This window comes from Pan paniscus, chromosome 5 (assembly GCF_029289425.2).
Source record: "Pan paniscus chromosome 5, NHGRI_mPanPan1-v2.0_pri, whole genome shotgun sequence".
In the NCBI taxonomy this organism is placed as follows: Eukaryota; Metazoa; Chordata; class Mammalia; order Primates; family Hominidae; genus Pan; species Pan paniscus.
The window spans coordinates 61,200,131-61,218,232 of NC_073254.2; the positions used below are offsets into that span (position 1 = coordinate 61,200,131).

The following is an 18,102-nucleotide window of genomic DNA, read 5'->3' on the forward strand; positions in this document are numbered from 1 at the left end:
TATCCTCAACATGGAAGTCCACTCTAGGCTTCATACAAAGAATATTACCTTTAACAGTTGGATTTGCTTTCTATGATATAGAGGATGTAAAGCAGCAAAATTGACTTTCTCAAATTTCTGTTTTCAAATTGATATACTGCTTTGTTCCATTGTAAACCAACTGGGAATAGTTTAAATGGTACTAAAGCTGTATTAAGATAGACAGCTTTGTCCTGAGATTCATCTGGTTTAGGTCATGAAAAAAATAGTTTCTTACCTAAATGCTTTTGTAAGAATGCTAATGAAGCTTTGTTGCTAAGATCAATAGCTACATCTGAATCTATGTCTCCCTTTAATTTGAGCATGTGTCCAATTATTTTGCCAGTTGCAAAAGTGAAGTCAGCAAAATTCTGGTGGACTGAACCCCTAAAAGAGAACAAGACATTTAAAAGTCACATTGTTTGATAAAATTATTATTTTTTTAGTTAGAGTGTAAGAAAGGTACTGGTCTTGTTGGTCTGTTTACTGAAAACCAAAGAAGAAATAAAACTTGTAATTTGATCTACTTAGATGTATTTCAAGGGTCACAGGCTGTTTGTTTAGGGATCCCAGAGTATATTCTTCTTCCCTCTAGAAATACAACTCAAAGAATCTTGTTCTTGCTTGGTATCTTGATTTTAGAAGAAATGATTCTTGCTTTTTAGTGAATTGGAATACTTCCAGTTTGAATACTGGAATGTGTTCTGTATTGAAGGGTCCCTGAACTCAGAGCCAGAGCCTGCTACCTGCCCTCACCACTGAACGTGGTATGTATTTGATGCTAGTCACTTTAAATTTAAATCACTTTAGATTTAAGCCTTAGAGGAAATAGATTTCAAACAACACTTTTCCCAGTATTAAACTGTAAGCACTTTATAAATATCATTTGCACTGCTCTGTAAATTCATCAATAGCCTAACGTCAAATAGAATGGCCTTTTTTAAGTCCTCGTTTTCTACCACCACTGGGACATTTGACACTTGATGGCTTTCTTGCACTTTTTTTCTTTACGTTTCCTTAACGTTGCACCTTCCCTTCTGACGCTAACCACTCTATGTTCTTCACTGGCTCTTCACGCATTTCCCATTGGCTGAATGTAGGCATTCCTTACGATTCTACTGGCAGACCAACTCTTTTCTCACTTTGCAATCTCTTCTACTTCAAATGTTTCATCTATGTTATCATGTAAATTATGTAATCATCCAATTTGTGGCCAGACATCTCTGTACAGATTCCCCAGTTCTCAAGCTAAGAAATTGTGAAGTTAAAAGACATCTTCCCAGTCCTGCCCAAAGCTGCTCTGCCTCTTGACTCTGCTGGTTCTTATAAGCAAACCATCATTCTTTTAGACATCTAAGCTCAAAACAGGGCCACTTAACTCCCTCTCACTCTTCCCCACATTGTAGTAGGAAACTTGAATGTCAGAAACATAAAGAAGATAAACAGCAGGAATACAAGAGAATTGCGAGCAGAAGCTTGGATGATCTGACTGTAGAGAACTGCCAGAGGAGAAGAAATGGAAGGAGTGGTATAAATGACAGGAGAAGCAGCAAAGAGGTGGGTCATAGTAGCCAAGGGAGCAGGAAGAGGGGTGGTCAGCAATGTTGAACAGATGCAGAGAGCAAGGTTGAGACTCTGAAGAGGCTGCTGATGTGGCATGCAGCAGGCCTTTAGTGTCTTTGTTTTGGCATGCCGGTGGGGGCCCAGGAAGCTAGACCACAAGAGTCAAAGAGTGAATAGAAGTAAGCACATGCAATGACTAATATTGGCTATTCTTTGAAGGTTTCTAGCAGAGAAGGGACAAAAGCAAAGGTGAGAGCTTAGTAAGGAAGTAGGGTTGAGGGAAGGTTAGGTGTTCTGTATTATTTCCGTTTTAGAATTAGAAAGAGTTGCACATACACATAAGCTAAATGAAGTCCTTGCCTGAAATACCTAAACCCTTTCTTACTATCTAAACTCTCTTGATCTTACAAAATCCAATTTTAGTGTCATCTATGAATCCTTTTCTGTTGGAAGAGACCCCTCTATTCTCTGAGCCCATAGTGTTTATTGCCTATACTCCATATATTTCCTTCCTGCCTCTTCTCTTCTCCTAAATAAACCAGATTTCAGATAGGAAAGGGGTGAGTTCAGGTCCATCTTTGCTTTGTAATATCTCATCGAGAGTTCAAAACCTTATCAGGAGTTCTTTTTCACTTCCAGGATACAAGAATTGCCAACACGTCATGGTACCCCATTATAGCTTTGGGGAATTTATAAACTCATATTCTTTCTCAACAGGTTAGTATATTGCAGGTCTCAGTCGATAATCTGACTTTTTCTTTAAAGAGTTCCTAGCCCAGCCTAATGATGGAATACTTCCCCCTAGCTCTACCCCCAAAAATCTGTAGGCATATTCTGGTGTTTAGATTAAAGTAGCATGTAGTATAATGCTAATTTTAATTACCAGTGATATAGTTTGGATCTGTGTCCCCACCAAATCACATGTCAAATTGGAATCCCCGGTGTCAGAGGCAGGGACTGGTGGGAGGTGATTGGATCATGGGAGCAGTTTCTCATGGTTTCACACCATCCCCCTTGGTGCTGTCATTGTGACAGTGAATTCTTGTGAGACCTGGTTATTTAAAAGTGTGTAGTACCTTCACCCATCCCTCTCTTCCTCCGGCTCTGGCCATGTGAAGTGCTCATGCCCTGGTTGCCTTCCACCATAATCGTAAGTTTCCTGAGGCCTCCCCAGAAGCCGAGCAGATGCCAGCATCATGCTTCCTGTACAGGCTGCAGAACTGTGAGCCAATGAAACCTCTTTTCTTTATAAATTACCCAGTCTCAGGTATTTCCATATAGCAATGGAAGAACAGACTAATATAACCAGTATATATACTATATACGTTAACATTCCCATTTTAAAAAGAGTAAGACTAAATGTACTTAGAAACTGAGATTATCTAATTCTCTCCTTATTGAAAGTCTAAACAACCAATTCAGCAATTCTTTAATAGTTACCAAATGATATCGATTGATATTTACCCAAGCTTCAAGTTTGTTTCACATAATGAAATAAGTCACTAATACTTACCTGATTGTAATCATCTTTCTTTCTTTATCAGGTGAGTAGCATTTTTTCATTTTTATGATATTAGCAGGATATTGGAAATATTCAGAGTTGATAAAAAAGAGGGGCTGAGGAATTCTGGAATATACTTCATCACCCAGTGGAAACATCCATGCATCCAGGGCAATACCACATCTGTAGATATTTGTTGACAATGATGAAATTAAACTGGTTACATACTAGCCAACATTGAGGACATCCTAATAATGCTAGGATTGGTGGACACGCACCATACCAGTTTATTATGGGTTATCTCATTGGAATAAAGAGGTATCATACTTCAATGTGGGAAAGGGATATGATTAACTTTGTAAAGTAGCAGACCTGGAATTTTATATAATCATTTTCTTTATATGCCTTTAGGAATTGCAACCATTTGAGTGATATATCCTTAAAACTTTTTATTCAAAATAAATTTTAGAATACATAATAATTTCTTCAACACTGTGGAGTATCTGAAAAAGTATAATAAATACACCTTTGTTTTCAGAGCTTTTATGCACCTTGTAGTGTATTTATTATAGCTTTATTAGAGTAACAATTGGGCCCATTACTTTATATTTAGAGGCACTTCAGCTGAAAAACTGTCTGAGGGTTGAAGAAAAACATATGGAGCATATCATTTGAAAATGAAACTAACTTCCTTTTTAAAAGTAAGTTTATCCTATGTTTCCTGATCTTTTGCTAAATGGATGAAAGAAGAGAATTCTTACACTGAAATGGACTTTTAAGAAATTTGAGGTGAAGTTTCAAAAATGATCCTGCCCACTCTCTGTACGGTTGGTTCTATGTGATCTCATCAGTCTGGAATGAAGGTTTAAGAAAGAAAATGTTCCTGCAAGCTAGAAAACTGGGGTCTCGTCCCAACTCTTACCCAAATAATTGTAATTTTAGATCCAGCTCCATCTTAAAGGTGGAAGGGGGAAAAACCTAATTAAAAAATGTCCTGCCCACTGGAGAAGTCTGGCAATACTGTAAGATGACAATATTATTATCACAATCATTATGTCACAAAAAATTATATAAAGATAAATTTTTCAGTGAAAAGTGTTAACCCCTTGGGTAAACAGGAATAATGAGGGAAAACATATGGGAGTAGGGGGAGATTTTAATAGCAGGAGAAGTAGATGTTTTAGCCTAGGAAAATGTATATAGAGTATTTTATGGGGGCAAAAGAATAGCCTTATAAGCTCCAAGAGATCCCTTCTTCACTAAGAATTTGAATAAAAAATTATATCTCACAATATAATTTCTTCCAATAATTTACTATTCTCTTGCTTTACTATCTTATTTTCTTACCTGAATCTCTGATCTTCACTAAGAGTCTGAATAACCGTTGCTCCACCAAAAGAATGTCCAATTACTGCTATTTTTTCCCTATCGATAGAGTCCTATTTGAAAAAGCATGATATAAATTTATAGCTATCTCGTGGTGTTAGAAGAAATGATTTTGTCAATCATATAATTGTTCATTTCATGGGGATGGTTAAATACCTTGATTTCTTATAAAATACAATATACATATACACACATACATTTATACATACCATACACACATATACATCTATATACACATATAAAACACATTTACACATATATATAACATATGTAAAGGTTTGAAAGTAAACTTAATGGTCTTTGTAGTCACCCACACTGGAAACTTCAACATCAGTTCTGACTTCTGCCTCTCCTCACCCCATGTTTATTTGTTTGTTCATTCCATGAGTATTTATTGAGTACCTACTCTGTGCCAGGTACTGCAGTCTCATTTCAGTGAGCTTGCAGTCCATCAGGGAAGAAAGTTATACAGAGGCATGATGCAATACAGTACAGTGGTACAAAGGAGCACACATGACAGACAGCGAGCCCGGTCCAGAAGTGGGCACTGGGGTCCAAGAAAGCTTCTTAGAGGAGGTGATGCTCAACTGGAGTCTTGAAATTAGGTAGGAGTTAGGCAAGGGGAAGGGTGTGTCAGGCCAAGGGGACAACATGTACAAAGGCAAGGATACAGAAGAGAGTGGCTGCTTGAGGGATAACAAATTTCTTCATTGTATCTGGAGAACAGACCATCATCTTATTCTCTAGTTCCCCCTAATCCCTGCACTTCACATGCCACACACACTTTTGAGTCTTTGCTCATGCTGCCCACTCTGTCTGATATTTTTCCACCCGCTCCCAAACTTGTGTGAAGTTTTCAAGATCAAGCTTAAAAACATGCAGGAGCTGTCCATGAAATAATAATACTTCCACAGGAGTTGAGTTGAACCATATGACATTGCTGTTTTTGTAGATCAAAACTGACTAACTTTTGGCAATTTCATATCTAGTCCAAGATAATGCATTCTTCATTGCTGCAATACTTTACCTGTACTGCTTTGTGTGTCTGTGTGTGTGCATTGGGGAGGGGGCTGGTTGCAGCCCTTTATCATATTGTACCTTGCAATATAGCAGAAAATTAGATGACAAAAAACAATAAAGAACTGTAGGACAAGAGAAAAATTACTTTTTATAGCTTACCTTCAGTTGTTCCATATCAAACTTTAAATCTAATGCATTCTTCACTGGCTTTCCATGATCAATGTCAAGAATCAGACTGAGAGCTTGGGAACATTCTTTTGCTCTTTGCCGTACCTAATATAATTATTAGAAGAAGGAAATGACAAAGTAAAAAGTTATAACACTTATTTTAAAGTTTAGGTAGAAGCTGTATGTGGGAAAAATCGTTGGTCAGTTATAAACTGGAAATCTGATTAGTGACTATTACTTGCTACCATAATGACACAGGCCCCAGCTTTGCACATAGGTATAGCTTAGTCCAAATCCTGGCTCTGTTGCTTACCTACTATGCGACTTCAGACGATTTACTTAACCTCTCTGAGTTTCCATTGATTGTATAATAATTCCTACCTAAAGGAAATGTGGGTGGACTCAAACATAATAACACATGTAAAACACCCACTATAAAGAGGAAGCCAATATGCTTCACTTAACTTAACTGCCCTAGTAGCTCTGTAAGACAAATAGTGTTTCTATTCATTATTTTATAACAAAATTAAGTGGTGGAGCCAGGATTCAAACATAGAAAGTTGGGTTCTAAGGCCCATACTCTTAATTCTATTGTATACTGCCTCTCTGAAAAGTAGTCTTTTTATATTGTCTGTGAGGAAGAATCTATTAATTTATTTTCTAGCACTTTTTAGATTCTAAAATTAGAAGTTTTAATTCAAGGGAATTCTGAATATTCACTGTCATCTCCCAAATTTTTGTATTTTCCTTTGTTTTTACTGTGAACTAGATATTCCATTAAGGGAATTTTACTGCTCCAGGAACCTATTGACAGATCTTTTGGGAATGGGAAATAGGAGAGCTAGGAGCATAACTTGCCAGGTGTAAAATTAAATTAACAAATGTCATCCTTTTGTACATGCTTTTAGGTCACCAACCACCTCTCCTTTCCCTGCAATGTACCTGCTCATTTCGTATATGTGTCTCCTCCTCTTGTTTCAGGGTTCTAAGGTAGAGCCAAGACTTGTCCCCTATTTCTGCAGCAGATTGGTCCTTGAAATAGTAAGTTGCAGATGCAGATCTATCTCTATAATACAAGCAAAATTATTATTTATGCCTGCTCCTTCCCTTCCTCATCTGACCCATGTTTCTCAGTTCCATCCTTGACTCAACTTCCTCTGATCTTTTGACTTCCCTTTCTTCTTCCACTCTATATTTTCTCTTAAATTAAAGAAGACTGTAAAAGAGTTCCAGGAAAAAAAACCTTATTGTCTATCATCAAGTTGCAGGTAAACTCAATCCATTCTATCTTCCTAATTCTGGGAGGCAATGTTAGCCATGTTGAAACTCAGTCTCAGGAATCAAATGCCGGCATTGCCACTTACTAGTTGTGTGACTTTGGGCAAATTACCCTTTATCACCTCTATATTCCTCTTCCTTAAAACAATAATAATAATAATAATAACCATCTCATAGGATTGTTATGAAGACTGAATGAAATGGTGTATTAAAAACATTTCGCGTAGGACATGGCAGGCAATAAACACTCTAGAAATGTCAGGTGCTTTTAAGTCTTTTAAGTCGATAAACTCAATCTCCTTTTTTGCTCATGATGTTACCATACTTGAAAGTTCCATCAACATTTTAAATAAACTTTTATGAAAATTAGAAACATAGTTATGAGCATTGACATTCCCTGTAGTTGGCCAAAGAGCCCAATTATATCAGGTAACATACCTGTGTTCTACAGCAGCAACTATAAACCCATGAGATGCCAGGTCAATGCCAATAGCAGAATAAAGTGTCCTTCAAAACAAAAAGAGGGAAGAATTACAACTACCAGTCATGATTACAAGGCTGAGTCCACTAATAAAACTGGGAACATGGAGGCCATTACATCCCTGTAGTAGTGCCCTGGGGTGGAGTGGAGAGCTACGGTTCTTAAAGGAGGGTGATTTTGTTCCTTAGGGGATATTTGACAATGTCTGGAGGTATTTTCATTATCATGAATGTGGGCGAGGGTATTTCTGGTGTCTAGTGAGTAAAGGGATGCTGTCAAGCATCCTACAATGCACAGGGCAACCCTTCACAACAAGAGATTATCTGGTCCAAAATGTCAAGACTACTAAAGTTGAGAAAACCCAGGGCAGTGATTATAAATATTGCCTTTGAGAGTTTTGGGTTTTTAGTCTTGGCTCTGCCACTTCCCAGCTATATGATTTTAGGTAATTACTGCATTTTTGTCCTCACCTGTAAAACGGGCCTAAGAGTAAAGCATTTGTTTTAGGGTAGTTGTAAGGTTTTGCTACGATAATGTATATAGGAAAGCAGTACAGTATTGTAGTTACAAGAATGAGACCTGCAGTCTGACCACTGAGTTTGAACCCTGGTTCTACCACTTGTTAGCTGTGTACCTTTAATAAGTCACAATATTTTTGCTGCCTTGGTTCCTTATCTATAAAATGGTGACACTATAATAGTATGCTACCTCATCAGTGAGGATCAATTGAATTAATACATTTTCAGTACTTATATTAGAAACAGGTAAATACTTAACACACGTTAGCTATTATTTAAATGATTGGACTGGGTGAAATAGTTGAAAAATCATGTGCTAAGCACTGCATTTATGCCCTCTTCCACAGCTTCATTTGCACAACCTTTTCCTCATACCATGCATTCAATAGGAAATGTCCACAGAGAATAAAAAGGAGGTAGCTAGAAACTATGTCTTTATTGCTGAAGATACAGGACCTTTTCAAGAGGGGGAAATGATATAGCACAGGGATTAGCAAACTTTTTCTGTTGAAGGCCAGAGAGTAAATATTTCCAGCTTTGTGGGCCATACAGTCTTTGTCACCACTACTGAACTCTGCTGTTGTAGGACAAAAGTAGCCATAGACAGTGTACAAAAATGAATGGGTGTGGCTGTGTTCTAATAAAACTTTATAGAAATAGTCAGTGGGCTGGATTTGGCCCTTGGGTTCTAATTTGCCAGTCACTAGTGTAGGAGAAATCAAATAGCTAGCTGAACTACATTTACAGTGCTGAAGAGAATTCTTTATTGCAAGTGCTACCCAACTTCTTCCCAGCTAAAAGCCATCTCTCTTATTTTCTGAGTTTTACAATCCCTTGAGGTAGAAGAGGGGTGACAGGTGAGAAAGTGGTGGAAGAAAGTGAAGAGGGTGGTTGTTGTTATGAAAATGTGCCACTCAGCTATCATGCTACAGACTGCATAGCTTACTAAAGAGGATCCTGCCCCTCTGGATCCATCACCATGGTCAAGTGGAAGCTAAGCATCCAGTGAGCTGCTCCCAGAGACTTGGTACAGCATGGGTACTAACATTAGCCCATTCCTATGAGATACAAGACTCTTGATAAGCAAATATAGTCCAGCACTCCTTCCATTGGCCTGGCTCAATATTTCTTAGAACCATGCTTCATTCTGAAGCTCTTCTTATCCAATCCTTCTCCCTTCCCCATCACCTTTTCAGGTGTCCAACCTGTGTCATGGTCCAAAGGTTCTCCCCATCTTTTCCTGCTCCTTCTCTTGCCTTCACAGATATTTCTCTTAATAAAAGTCTTTCCCAGCTAATCTAAAATTGGTTTCTCAAAAGTTCTAAACTTTACAGAGGATAATTTTAAGAGTGTAAATATTACAATAATGAAGGACAACTATAAAAAATGCAACACCCTTTCTTCTCTGCTGTGAGGCTAATCCCAATGAGCTGGTAGTAGGGAAAAAACTACTTGACCAGACAGGTCTAGGACTGATCAATAGACCCACAGCCAATTATTGAGGAACCCCAACTCCTCCAGACAAGGGCCTGCATGACATTCCAAACTCTGCTATTTCTTTCTTGAATAAAAAAATTGTCATTTATTCCTGGAAGCCAAAATTGTTCAACCTCTCAAACATTACCTGAATGCCCCAAGACCATGAGAAAAAACAACAAGTGGATATTTTTCACCAGGCCTCAGAGGGGAATTCCAGTTTGCAGGAGTTGTCATTGAACCTAGACGACAATGGAAGGTTATAGTTAAGGTTTTCTCTGAGTGTTGCTAGTGAATTTAATTCATATCTCATTAGCATAAAATGCACACCCATCTGATTTATATCTACTTTTTTATGGATGAATAGTAGATTCATTAAAAAGACTGCTACTAGATACCCACCAACCAAAGAGCTGAACTGTAAGTTGTTTTTTTTTTTTGTTTTTTGTTTTTTTTTTTTTTTTTTTGAGATGGAGTTTTGCTCTTGTTGCCCAGGCTGGAGTGCAATGGCACAATCTCGGCTCACTGCAACCTCTGCCTCCCGGGTTCAAGCGATTCTCCTGCCTCAGCCTCCCGATTAGCTGAGATTACAAGCATGCGCCACCACGCCTGGCTAATTTTAAATTTTTAGTAGAGATGGGGTTTCTCCATGTTGGTCAGGCTGGTCGTGAACTCCCGACCTCAGGTGATCCACCTGCCTCAGCCTCCCAAAGTGCTGGGATTACAGGCGTGAGCCACCGCACCCGGCATAAGTTCTTTCCTCAGACCATAGGATCATTAATGATGAGTTCTTACTGACAGCTCTGGACTTAAGGTGAGAGATTTTCCTACTTATAGGTGTATTCATAAAGGCTGCTATTTACTGCCATTCCCAGGTTTTGGAAAAATTTTAAAGGGAATGTTCTGAAACCAAACTACCCATAAAACCTTGGATACATTACACTAAGAGCCAGAATCTAAGAAACAGAGACTCTGTTCATTATGATTTGGTCATAGTTATGCAGCAAAAGGTAGAGAAACCACTGACTTCATACTGAGTCATGGATGCAGCTCTGCCACTTCCTAGCTATGGATCTTGGGCAAGTTCCTTAAACTTTCTGTACTTCAGATTCCTCTTCTGTAAACTTCAGAAAATGATATCTCTTTCATAGGGTTTTTGTGAGAATTTTATTTAATTAGGTAATATATGTAAAGCACCTATCCATCACATAGTAAGGGGCTCAAAAATAGAAATATTGTCTTCTTTCACTTCTCCATTATTATCAGCAATCATTTGTGTTTCATTTTCTCATCTATAAAATGCAGATGCAGTCATAAAGACTGAATGTGATGATTGCTATGGAAGTGATTTATAAATTATTTTGCAACATAAATATGCAGAGTTATGCTATTTTCATGTCTGTTATAAGTGGTTTTTAAGAAAATTAAAAGCCGATGTTTAAGATGAATCCCAAAATTTGTAGATCGTTTTGAGGGGTAAATGTGAAGACACAGTTAACATCAGTCCAACAGTAGTGTCTAGTCAAACAGATAAGGAAGGAAAAGTCTATATTAGTAGAATGTAGACAGTAAGTGAAGAATGTACATCAGATTGTCTTAGCGATGGGGGTAGGTGATGGGAATGAGAGTAGAGTCTCTTCATGTATGACAAGAAAGGCATTAGCTTTGACTCCTTTGTTTTGGATCTGGAGAGTTTGATGGCTTCTACTTTCTTTCTCTTTTTGTCTAACTTTAGCACAGAGCATGCGGGATAGTAGCCACACCAAATAACCTGCTATTCTCACCACGGTATTGCCTTCTCCATGGTATGTCAGATGAAAACTAAAGAGCAGCCACAGAAAGATGTCAGAGTCAGTCTGATACTCTCGGCCACTCCCATCCAACTCAGAATGGACAAAATGAGAACCTTGATTCTGTCGTAGTTGCCTGGGCTTTAAAGAAATACTTTCCTTATCATTTTAGGAGCTGTTTGGACTGAAGAAAAATCTACTTTGGTCTTAACTACTTGAAGTTCTTGTTGTTTTCAAGGTTTTCTTACATGCAAGAGCCTACAAAGAAGGATCAACAGAAATCTTACCAAAGAGTAACCTCAAAATGTTGCCCATAAGCCAGTGTGTTCCAAGAAATTTGCTAAGACCCCAAAAATATTCTTTATTTGGGATCCAAAGGGTGTCAAGGCGATCATTATCTTGGGATGGATAATATAAACGCAAGAAGGTGCCCTGTTAAGAAAGAAATTAATGCACTTTTAGAGAAGTTGTGTCTCAAACATATTCCAGCAGCTATTTTGCATATTTAATTAGTGGGGACTCAAATACCTCTGTGTTCACAAAAAGGTCTAGAGAACTTTTTAGGCTGCTGTGGTGATTGAAGATAGTCATGAAAGAGAAACAGAAAAACAATATTCTATCTCAGTGAAAGGAAAATACAAGCAGCCTGGCTTCAGGTATTAAGGAAGTGAAAAATAAGGTTTATAGAGAAATTAATCAGACAATAGCAAAGAATTGAGGAATGGCCAAACTAGTAAAAGCCTTCATATGAAACAATACAAATTGCAAAATGAGTCATTCTCAGGTGAGGGCAAGGTCACATTTGAACACCTTCTAGTGGTCCATAGCGACAGACAATATTAGAGTATCAGGATAAGTTGTATAAATCAAAGCATTACCTTATTAGTGTGATCAAACATTAAGTCTGTACAACCAACGGAATAAGGCCCATTTCCCCGGGGGATTTTAGTTTGGCCAAAGCTTGCAGCAGCCATCAGTACTTGTATTTTGTTGACCCATGCTGAAAAACAAGTAAATATTATCTCATTTGTCATCCATTACATATCAGATTTTATTATGCAAAGGAATTCCAATGGAATCAAGTTACTTCCCATAGTTTCTGGCCTTCTTTCTTTCTTAACCTAACAAGTGAGATATGCAATTATTGAGGATCTGCTCTGTTTGAAACACTGTGTAGGGGTTTTGGAGGGTAAAGAGATGAAAGTAGACATAGCCTTTCTCTCAAGCTGCCTTGGACTGTTACCTCCTAATGTTTGCAGCTTTGCCCTCTCATTCTACTTCTATCCAGAGTAAATTAAAGATGACTTCACAAATCTGTTTTTCCTAAACATGAACTTTATTTCACATTTCAGATTTGTGCCTATAACTTCTCCTTGAGCATCTCTACCTGATGTCCTTCCCATAAGAATGTCAAAATGAAACTAGTTTCCAAAATGAAACTAAATGATCATCTTTCAACTCTCCCTTCTCACTTTCCAACCACACAGCCTGCAACTCAAGAACTCCTCATCTCCTGCACCACAAGCCAGAAACCTGGGAATCATCCTATTCTCCTACCTCTTTCTCACCAACCACCCTACATTCAACGGAGCCTCTATTTTCTTTTTTTTTTTTTTTTTTTTTTTTTTTTTTTGAGACAGAGTCTCACCGTGTCGCCAGGCTGGAGTGCAGTGGTGCAATCTTGGCTCACTGCAACCTCCGACTCCCTGGTTCAAGCGATTCTCCTGCCTCAGCCTCCTGAGTAGCTGGGATTACAGGTGTAGGCATGTGCCACCATGCCCAGCTAATTTTTGTATTTTTAGTAGAGACGGGGTTTCACCACATTGGCCAGAATGGTCTTGATCTCCTGACTTCATGATCCGCCCGCCTCAGCCTCCCAAAGTGCTGGGATTACAGGCGTGAGCCACCGCGCCCAGCCCCAAACCTCTATTGCTAACATTAGTTTTTAGCTTAGAATGATCTCCACAATATATCTCACAAAATGAGACAGCTGACCCTCTAGCTCAACTGTCTCATTTATGCCCTCACTGTCTCTTGACCAGACTGTTGCTCTCTCTCCTAACTGTTCTACCCACCTTGGATCTTGACCCCTTCAAATGCATCCTTTACACAGCTCCTGGAGGGATTTAAAGCACAAATCACACCAGACAATTCTTAAAATCCTTCAATGCCTCCCTATCAGCAAGTGTTCTTTCCTTGAAGGAGGAATGTATTGTAATCTTTTTGGAAGGCAGTTTGTAGGAGGAATTTAAATCTACACATGCTTTCCTAAGCAAATACACTGCTACTTGCAAAAATGTGGCCTATCCTTCCAGTGCTCTGGGGTTGAAACATACTGAGGTTCACAGGTGCACAAGTTAAATCCCAAGTTTCTGGGCACTGCAAAGAAACCCTCCACTGGAGGCCCATTGCCTCGTACTCTTCCTCTTCCTCTTCCCCTTAAGTTATACCCCTTCCTTGTGCTACAGTACTCCTGAGCAACACACTGGGCTGGTTGATGCCACTGCACCTTTGTAAATGCTACTGCCTATGCTTAAATCCCCTTAGCAAACTCCCATTCAAACTTTAATACCTTGGTCAGATGTCCTGTCTTCTCTGAAGCCTTCCCTGATTTCCCAGACAGACTTAATCATTTCATCCTCAATATCACATAGATTCTATGTGCATGTGTGTATACACACATGTAATCATTCTTCCTGTCACATACTAAAATTATGTGTCTGCATGCTACACTAGGCTCTTTCTTCAGAGCCATATCCATGTCTTTGCATCCTCTTATCTTAACACAGTGTCTGGCACATATCCAATGCTCAACAAATACTTGTGAAAATAAGCTCAGTTAACTTGAATGGCCCTGGTCTCTCTTGTTTTCCTTTAAACCCTTTATCACATGCAGTATTTTACTCATCCACTCCTAAAACTACTTTTCTCTCTCTGGTGCAATCTTCCACACACCAGCAGCTTCATCTGTTCTCCTTTCTAAACCTCAATCAAATCCATATTTAATTACAAGATGTTGAATCCAAATATCAGTGTATTCAGACTCTCACTTTTCTTGACATATTCAGCTTGTCCACCCATTCCTTCCATTGGATGGTGGAAGTTGACTACTCTCTGCTAGCCAGCTATCAAGAGCTATGTTAGATAAAGCACCTGCATCAATACCATGGAACATTGCCCAGAAAAGTTTTGAGTCATGGGAAGAAACCAATTTACAGCCTCCACACTGGTGACTCATGTGTGAAACACCTGCCCATGATGAAGCCTTTCAGTACATAAGGCTCAGCTACTCAAAGCTGATCCATAGACCAGCATCATTGGCACCACCTGGAGCTTGGAAATGCAGTCTCCTGGACTTCACCACAATTCCACTGAATCAGAAAAGGAATGCCCATTAAAGTTTAAGAGACACTGGGCTGAAGTTCCAGACCACCTGCCTGACATACAGGTCAGCAATCCATGGTCAAATGGTAGGAGGTAGTTTCAAGAAAGGCAAGGGGAGAGGGGATGGAGATGAACAAACCCTGTGAATTGGAGGGACATGGTTCTATTTCAGATTTCAGGTGTACCTCTTACAAGCTATAATCCTCTAGCCTAGTTGCTCCCCTCTCTGATCCACATTCGTAAAATGACATAAAAGCACTTGACCAGCCCACAGTACAGTTGTAAAGATTAGGTGAGAATGTAGGTCAAGTTCTTAGTACAAAACATGACACATAAGGGGTAGACAAATAATGCTGTTTACTCCTTCCCCAGAGTCCATTTACTCTTGCTAGGTAAATCTGTGCTGAGTCCTTAGGGAAGTTTTAGCAGGTCTAACCTCTCCCCAGGTAGATTCAAACCCCAGAAACTTTTAAACTTTACCTGCAAGGTGAACTTTCAGGGTCTATTTTGAATTACAAAAGGCTCTTCTTCTTCCATTAAAAGAGTATCTACTGAGCCATGCTTCTGGTGTAACAGGGAGATGTGAAGTCCCAAGGAGGAGGACCTTAAGGTAGGGACACCTGCTTCTTCTTCTGTGGTAAGCAGCCTGGTGCTACTGCAACCCCACCCCTAGGCAGGCATGGTGTGCCTGTGCAGGGCTTGCTGCAGGGAGACCTCTGGCTCACACAACTCGCTAAGGAGCCCCAGAGCCACAGCTGCTGTTGGAGACACTACCTCTAGAATTAGAGGATCAGTTCTGGAGGCATGGGAGGGTTTCACCCAACACAAGCCTCTGCTTGTGAGATCTCAATTCCAAAGGACCGGGGAACATTTTCCAATAAGTTAGGAGTGCCCTGGTTGTCCAACACCTGTTCTCCCTGGGGAGGTTCCTCACTCAGCATTCAGGAGCATTCAGGTCAAGGTGAGGTCTGCCTGTTCCAGGACACCTGACCTCTGAGAAGACCTCAGGAATCATCAGGCTGACCCAGGTTTTGGTATAGGTCTATGGGGTCCTATGCACCAGTGCCAGGGTGCCTGGGGGTGGCTGTGGAACAGGCTTCATAGCCTACAGCTGACCCGGTTATGGGCCTGGATTTCCCATTCTCTAACCATCTGTCAGGAGTCATCATTAAGGAAGTGGAAGGAGGAGACTCATCAGATCAAATGACCACTCACACAGTTTTGTGGTTCAGAATTTATAAATGTCTCTTCTTAGTTTTCTTCAACTTTATTTTAATAGGAGGATTGGAACCTATGGCATGCTATTAATTTTATTACATATTTTTGGTGGTGTTCATTTGTCAAATATTCCTGATGTTCAGTCTTGGGTTTGGAGATGAACTGTATACATGCTAGGACAATTACACTCTTATATGGCTTTATGTCCTCCATTAGCAAAGAGGATATCTCTAGCCCATTCCTACAAACCTTTTAACCTGCATAGCCATATTTTCTGTGTATTCATTTAGTAAGAAATTATAAAGAATCACCTATTATTTTAATCTTATTTAATAAACTGTTTCTAATATTTTAAACCAATATATATGCATTCTTTTTTTGTTTGTTTTGAGACAGAGTCTCGCTCTGCAGCCCAGGCTGGAGTGCAGTGGTGCAATCTCAGCTTACTGCAACCTCCTTCTCCTGGGTTCAAGCAATTCTCCTGCCTCAGTCTCCCAAGTAGCTAGGACTACAGGTGTGCACCACCACACCCAGCTAATTTTATGTATTTTTTTTTTAAATATAGATGGGGTTTCACCATGTTGGCCAGGCTGGTCTCGAACTCCTGACCTCAAGTTATCCACCCACCTCGGCCTCCCAAAGTGCTGGGATTACAGGCACGAGCCACCACGCCCGGCCTGCATTCATTTTTGAACATTTAGAATGGGCATTGCATTGGGCTCAATGCTGGGACTATAAAGATAAAGCAACGTCCCTGTCCTCAAGTTTCTCTCAGTCCAGCGACAGCCTTCCAATGATTTTTAAAGACAAAGGGATTTAAAAAATGTGTTTAAATTTTTACCCTGTACCAATTAAAAGTGAAGGATATAAATGTTTCCCGAATGATGATTTTCCCACCATCTAAGATATTACCTGTTCTCAATCCATGAAAAAGGTAGTAGGAAAAATGAACTTAATGTCATCTAGGATGCAGGACCCTTGAATTTGACTATACATTTATTGTCTTAGTCACCAGTGTATCCTTGATGACTTAACTTCCTGATGCGTTATAGGATGAATGGACCTGTGAGATATTATTCTATTTCCTATGCAAATGTAGATATAAGATATAAAACCTCTCCTAATGCATTCATTTTCCTGCTTATGTAGTAGGGCAAAATTTAAGGTACTGAATTATGAAAGCTCTTTTGCAAATGCTATCGTAAGGAGTCACTCATCAAGCTTGAACAATTAGATCCAGAGTGATCCACAACTATCCAGGTGCACAGCTCTGTAGGTATAGTCAGTATGACACCATTCAGAAGCCACCTACACTGCTCTCCATAGGAGACTGGAAAGAGAAGTTTATGCATCACAACCCTCTGGGATGACAGGAATTTGCAAAGCTCCAGAAACAATCTTTTTCCAATTAAGATCTCTCTTAGTGACATTAAATGTAGCCGTCTAAAGATGGCTGTCCCGTTTTGGCCACTCCTCCTGGGTTAGTCTATGCCTTCCACCTCTTTCTTTCCCCACTTACCACAAGGCAAGAAAGAATGAGTGATCACATTCATTCTCATCTGGAACTCCCTAGCACCTACTTGTCCCTACTTCTCTCTATTATCAGGTAGGAAAGATTGTTTCCTTTTGGATCCCAAGACCTGAAATTGTTATCTCACATGACTTTCCACTATTAACCACGACTATGCCTGTTGAACAAGACACCTGCTTCTTCTCCACCTCATGGAAGCAGGTTTTGAGGCTGTCTTGGAGTGGACTCCAGACCAGTCGCATTACTATGCTTGTGTGGGCATGCGTTAGGGCAGTCAGAGAGAGAAGGGGTGGCATTAAGGAGGTTCTCTGTGGTGATTGCAAGCTGAGCGTCCAGTATATCTTAAAATGTCCCATCCTGGTTCTGTCCTGCAGTCCTGATACTGAAGAACACAAGTGCTTCTTCAATTTCAGTTGAAATGAGGAAAAAGTGAGAACCTCTCCCCTACGCCAGGAGAATACAGGATCTCCATAAGCCTTTAAATAGGACTTGTTTAGATGTGCAGATGTTCAACTTCTTGGGGCCCACTTGAAGTATGGCGACAGATCAGTTGCTCAAGACCTTGAACAAATACACCTCTTACCTGATGATTTCATATGGGCAACAGGATTTATGTATTGCCAGTCAAAAGGATAAACCACAGCCAGGCAGCCGCAGAGGCAGAAAAGCACATGCAATTTGGGTGGCACCATCTTGGGAGCTGAGCAGCAGTTTCAGTTTAGTCTCCTTCGAAGCAGATGATTAAAAGAAAAAAGAAGTATGCAATGAAG

General features: G+C 39.6%; 1 protein-coding gene across 6 annotated transcripts in view; it reads right to left on the reverse strand.

Moving 5' to 3' along the window:
* The window catches only part of PLA2G7 (phospholipase A2 group VII), a 65,476-nt gene that overhangs the window by 34,546 nt on the left and 12,828 nt on the right, over positions 1–18,102 (reverse strand). For 5 of the 6 annotated variants that reach the window (XM_063605306.1, XM_063605303.1, XM_063605305.1 and 2 more), the window contains exons 2-11: positions 17,916–18,058; positions 12,078–12,199; positions 11,487–11,631; positions 9,558–9,651; positions 7,373–7,441; positions 6,599–6,722; positions 5,648–5,761; positions 4,430–4,521; positions 3,095–3,265; positions 257–405 (exon numbers count right to left, since the gene is read on the reverse strand). In XM_063605306.1, the coding sequence (XP_063461376.1) occupies positions 257–405; positions 3,095–3,265; positions 4,430–4,521; positions 5,648–5,761; positions 6,599–6,722; positions 7,373–7,441; positions 9,558–9,651; positions 11,487–11,631; positions 12,078–12,199; positions 17,916–18,024 (1,189 nt within the window). In that variant the 5' untranslated portion in view covers positions 18,025–18,058. The remainder of the gene's footprint in view (positions 1–256; positions 406–3,094; positions 3,266–4,429; positions 4,522–5,647; positions 5,762–6,598; positions 6,723–7,372; positions 7,442–9,557; positions 9,652–11,486; positions 11,632–12,077; positions 12,200–17,915; positions 18,059–18,102) is intronic. The other variant, XM_034962215.3, reaches the window with a different exon arrangement.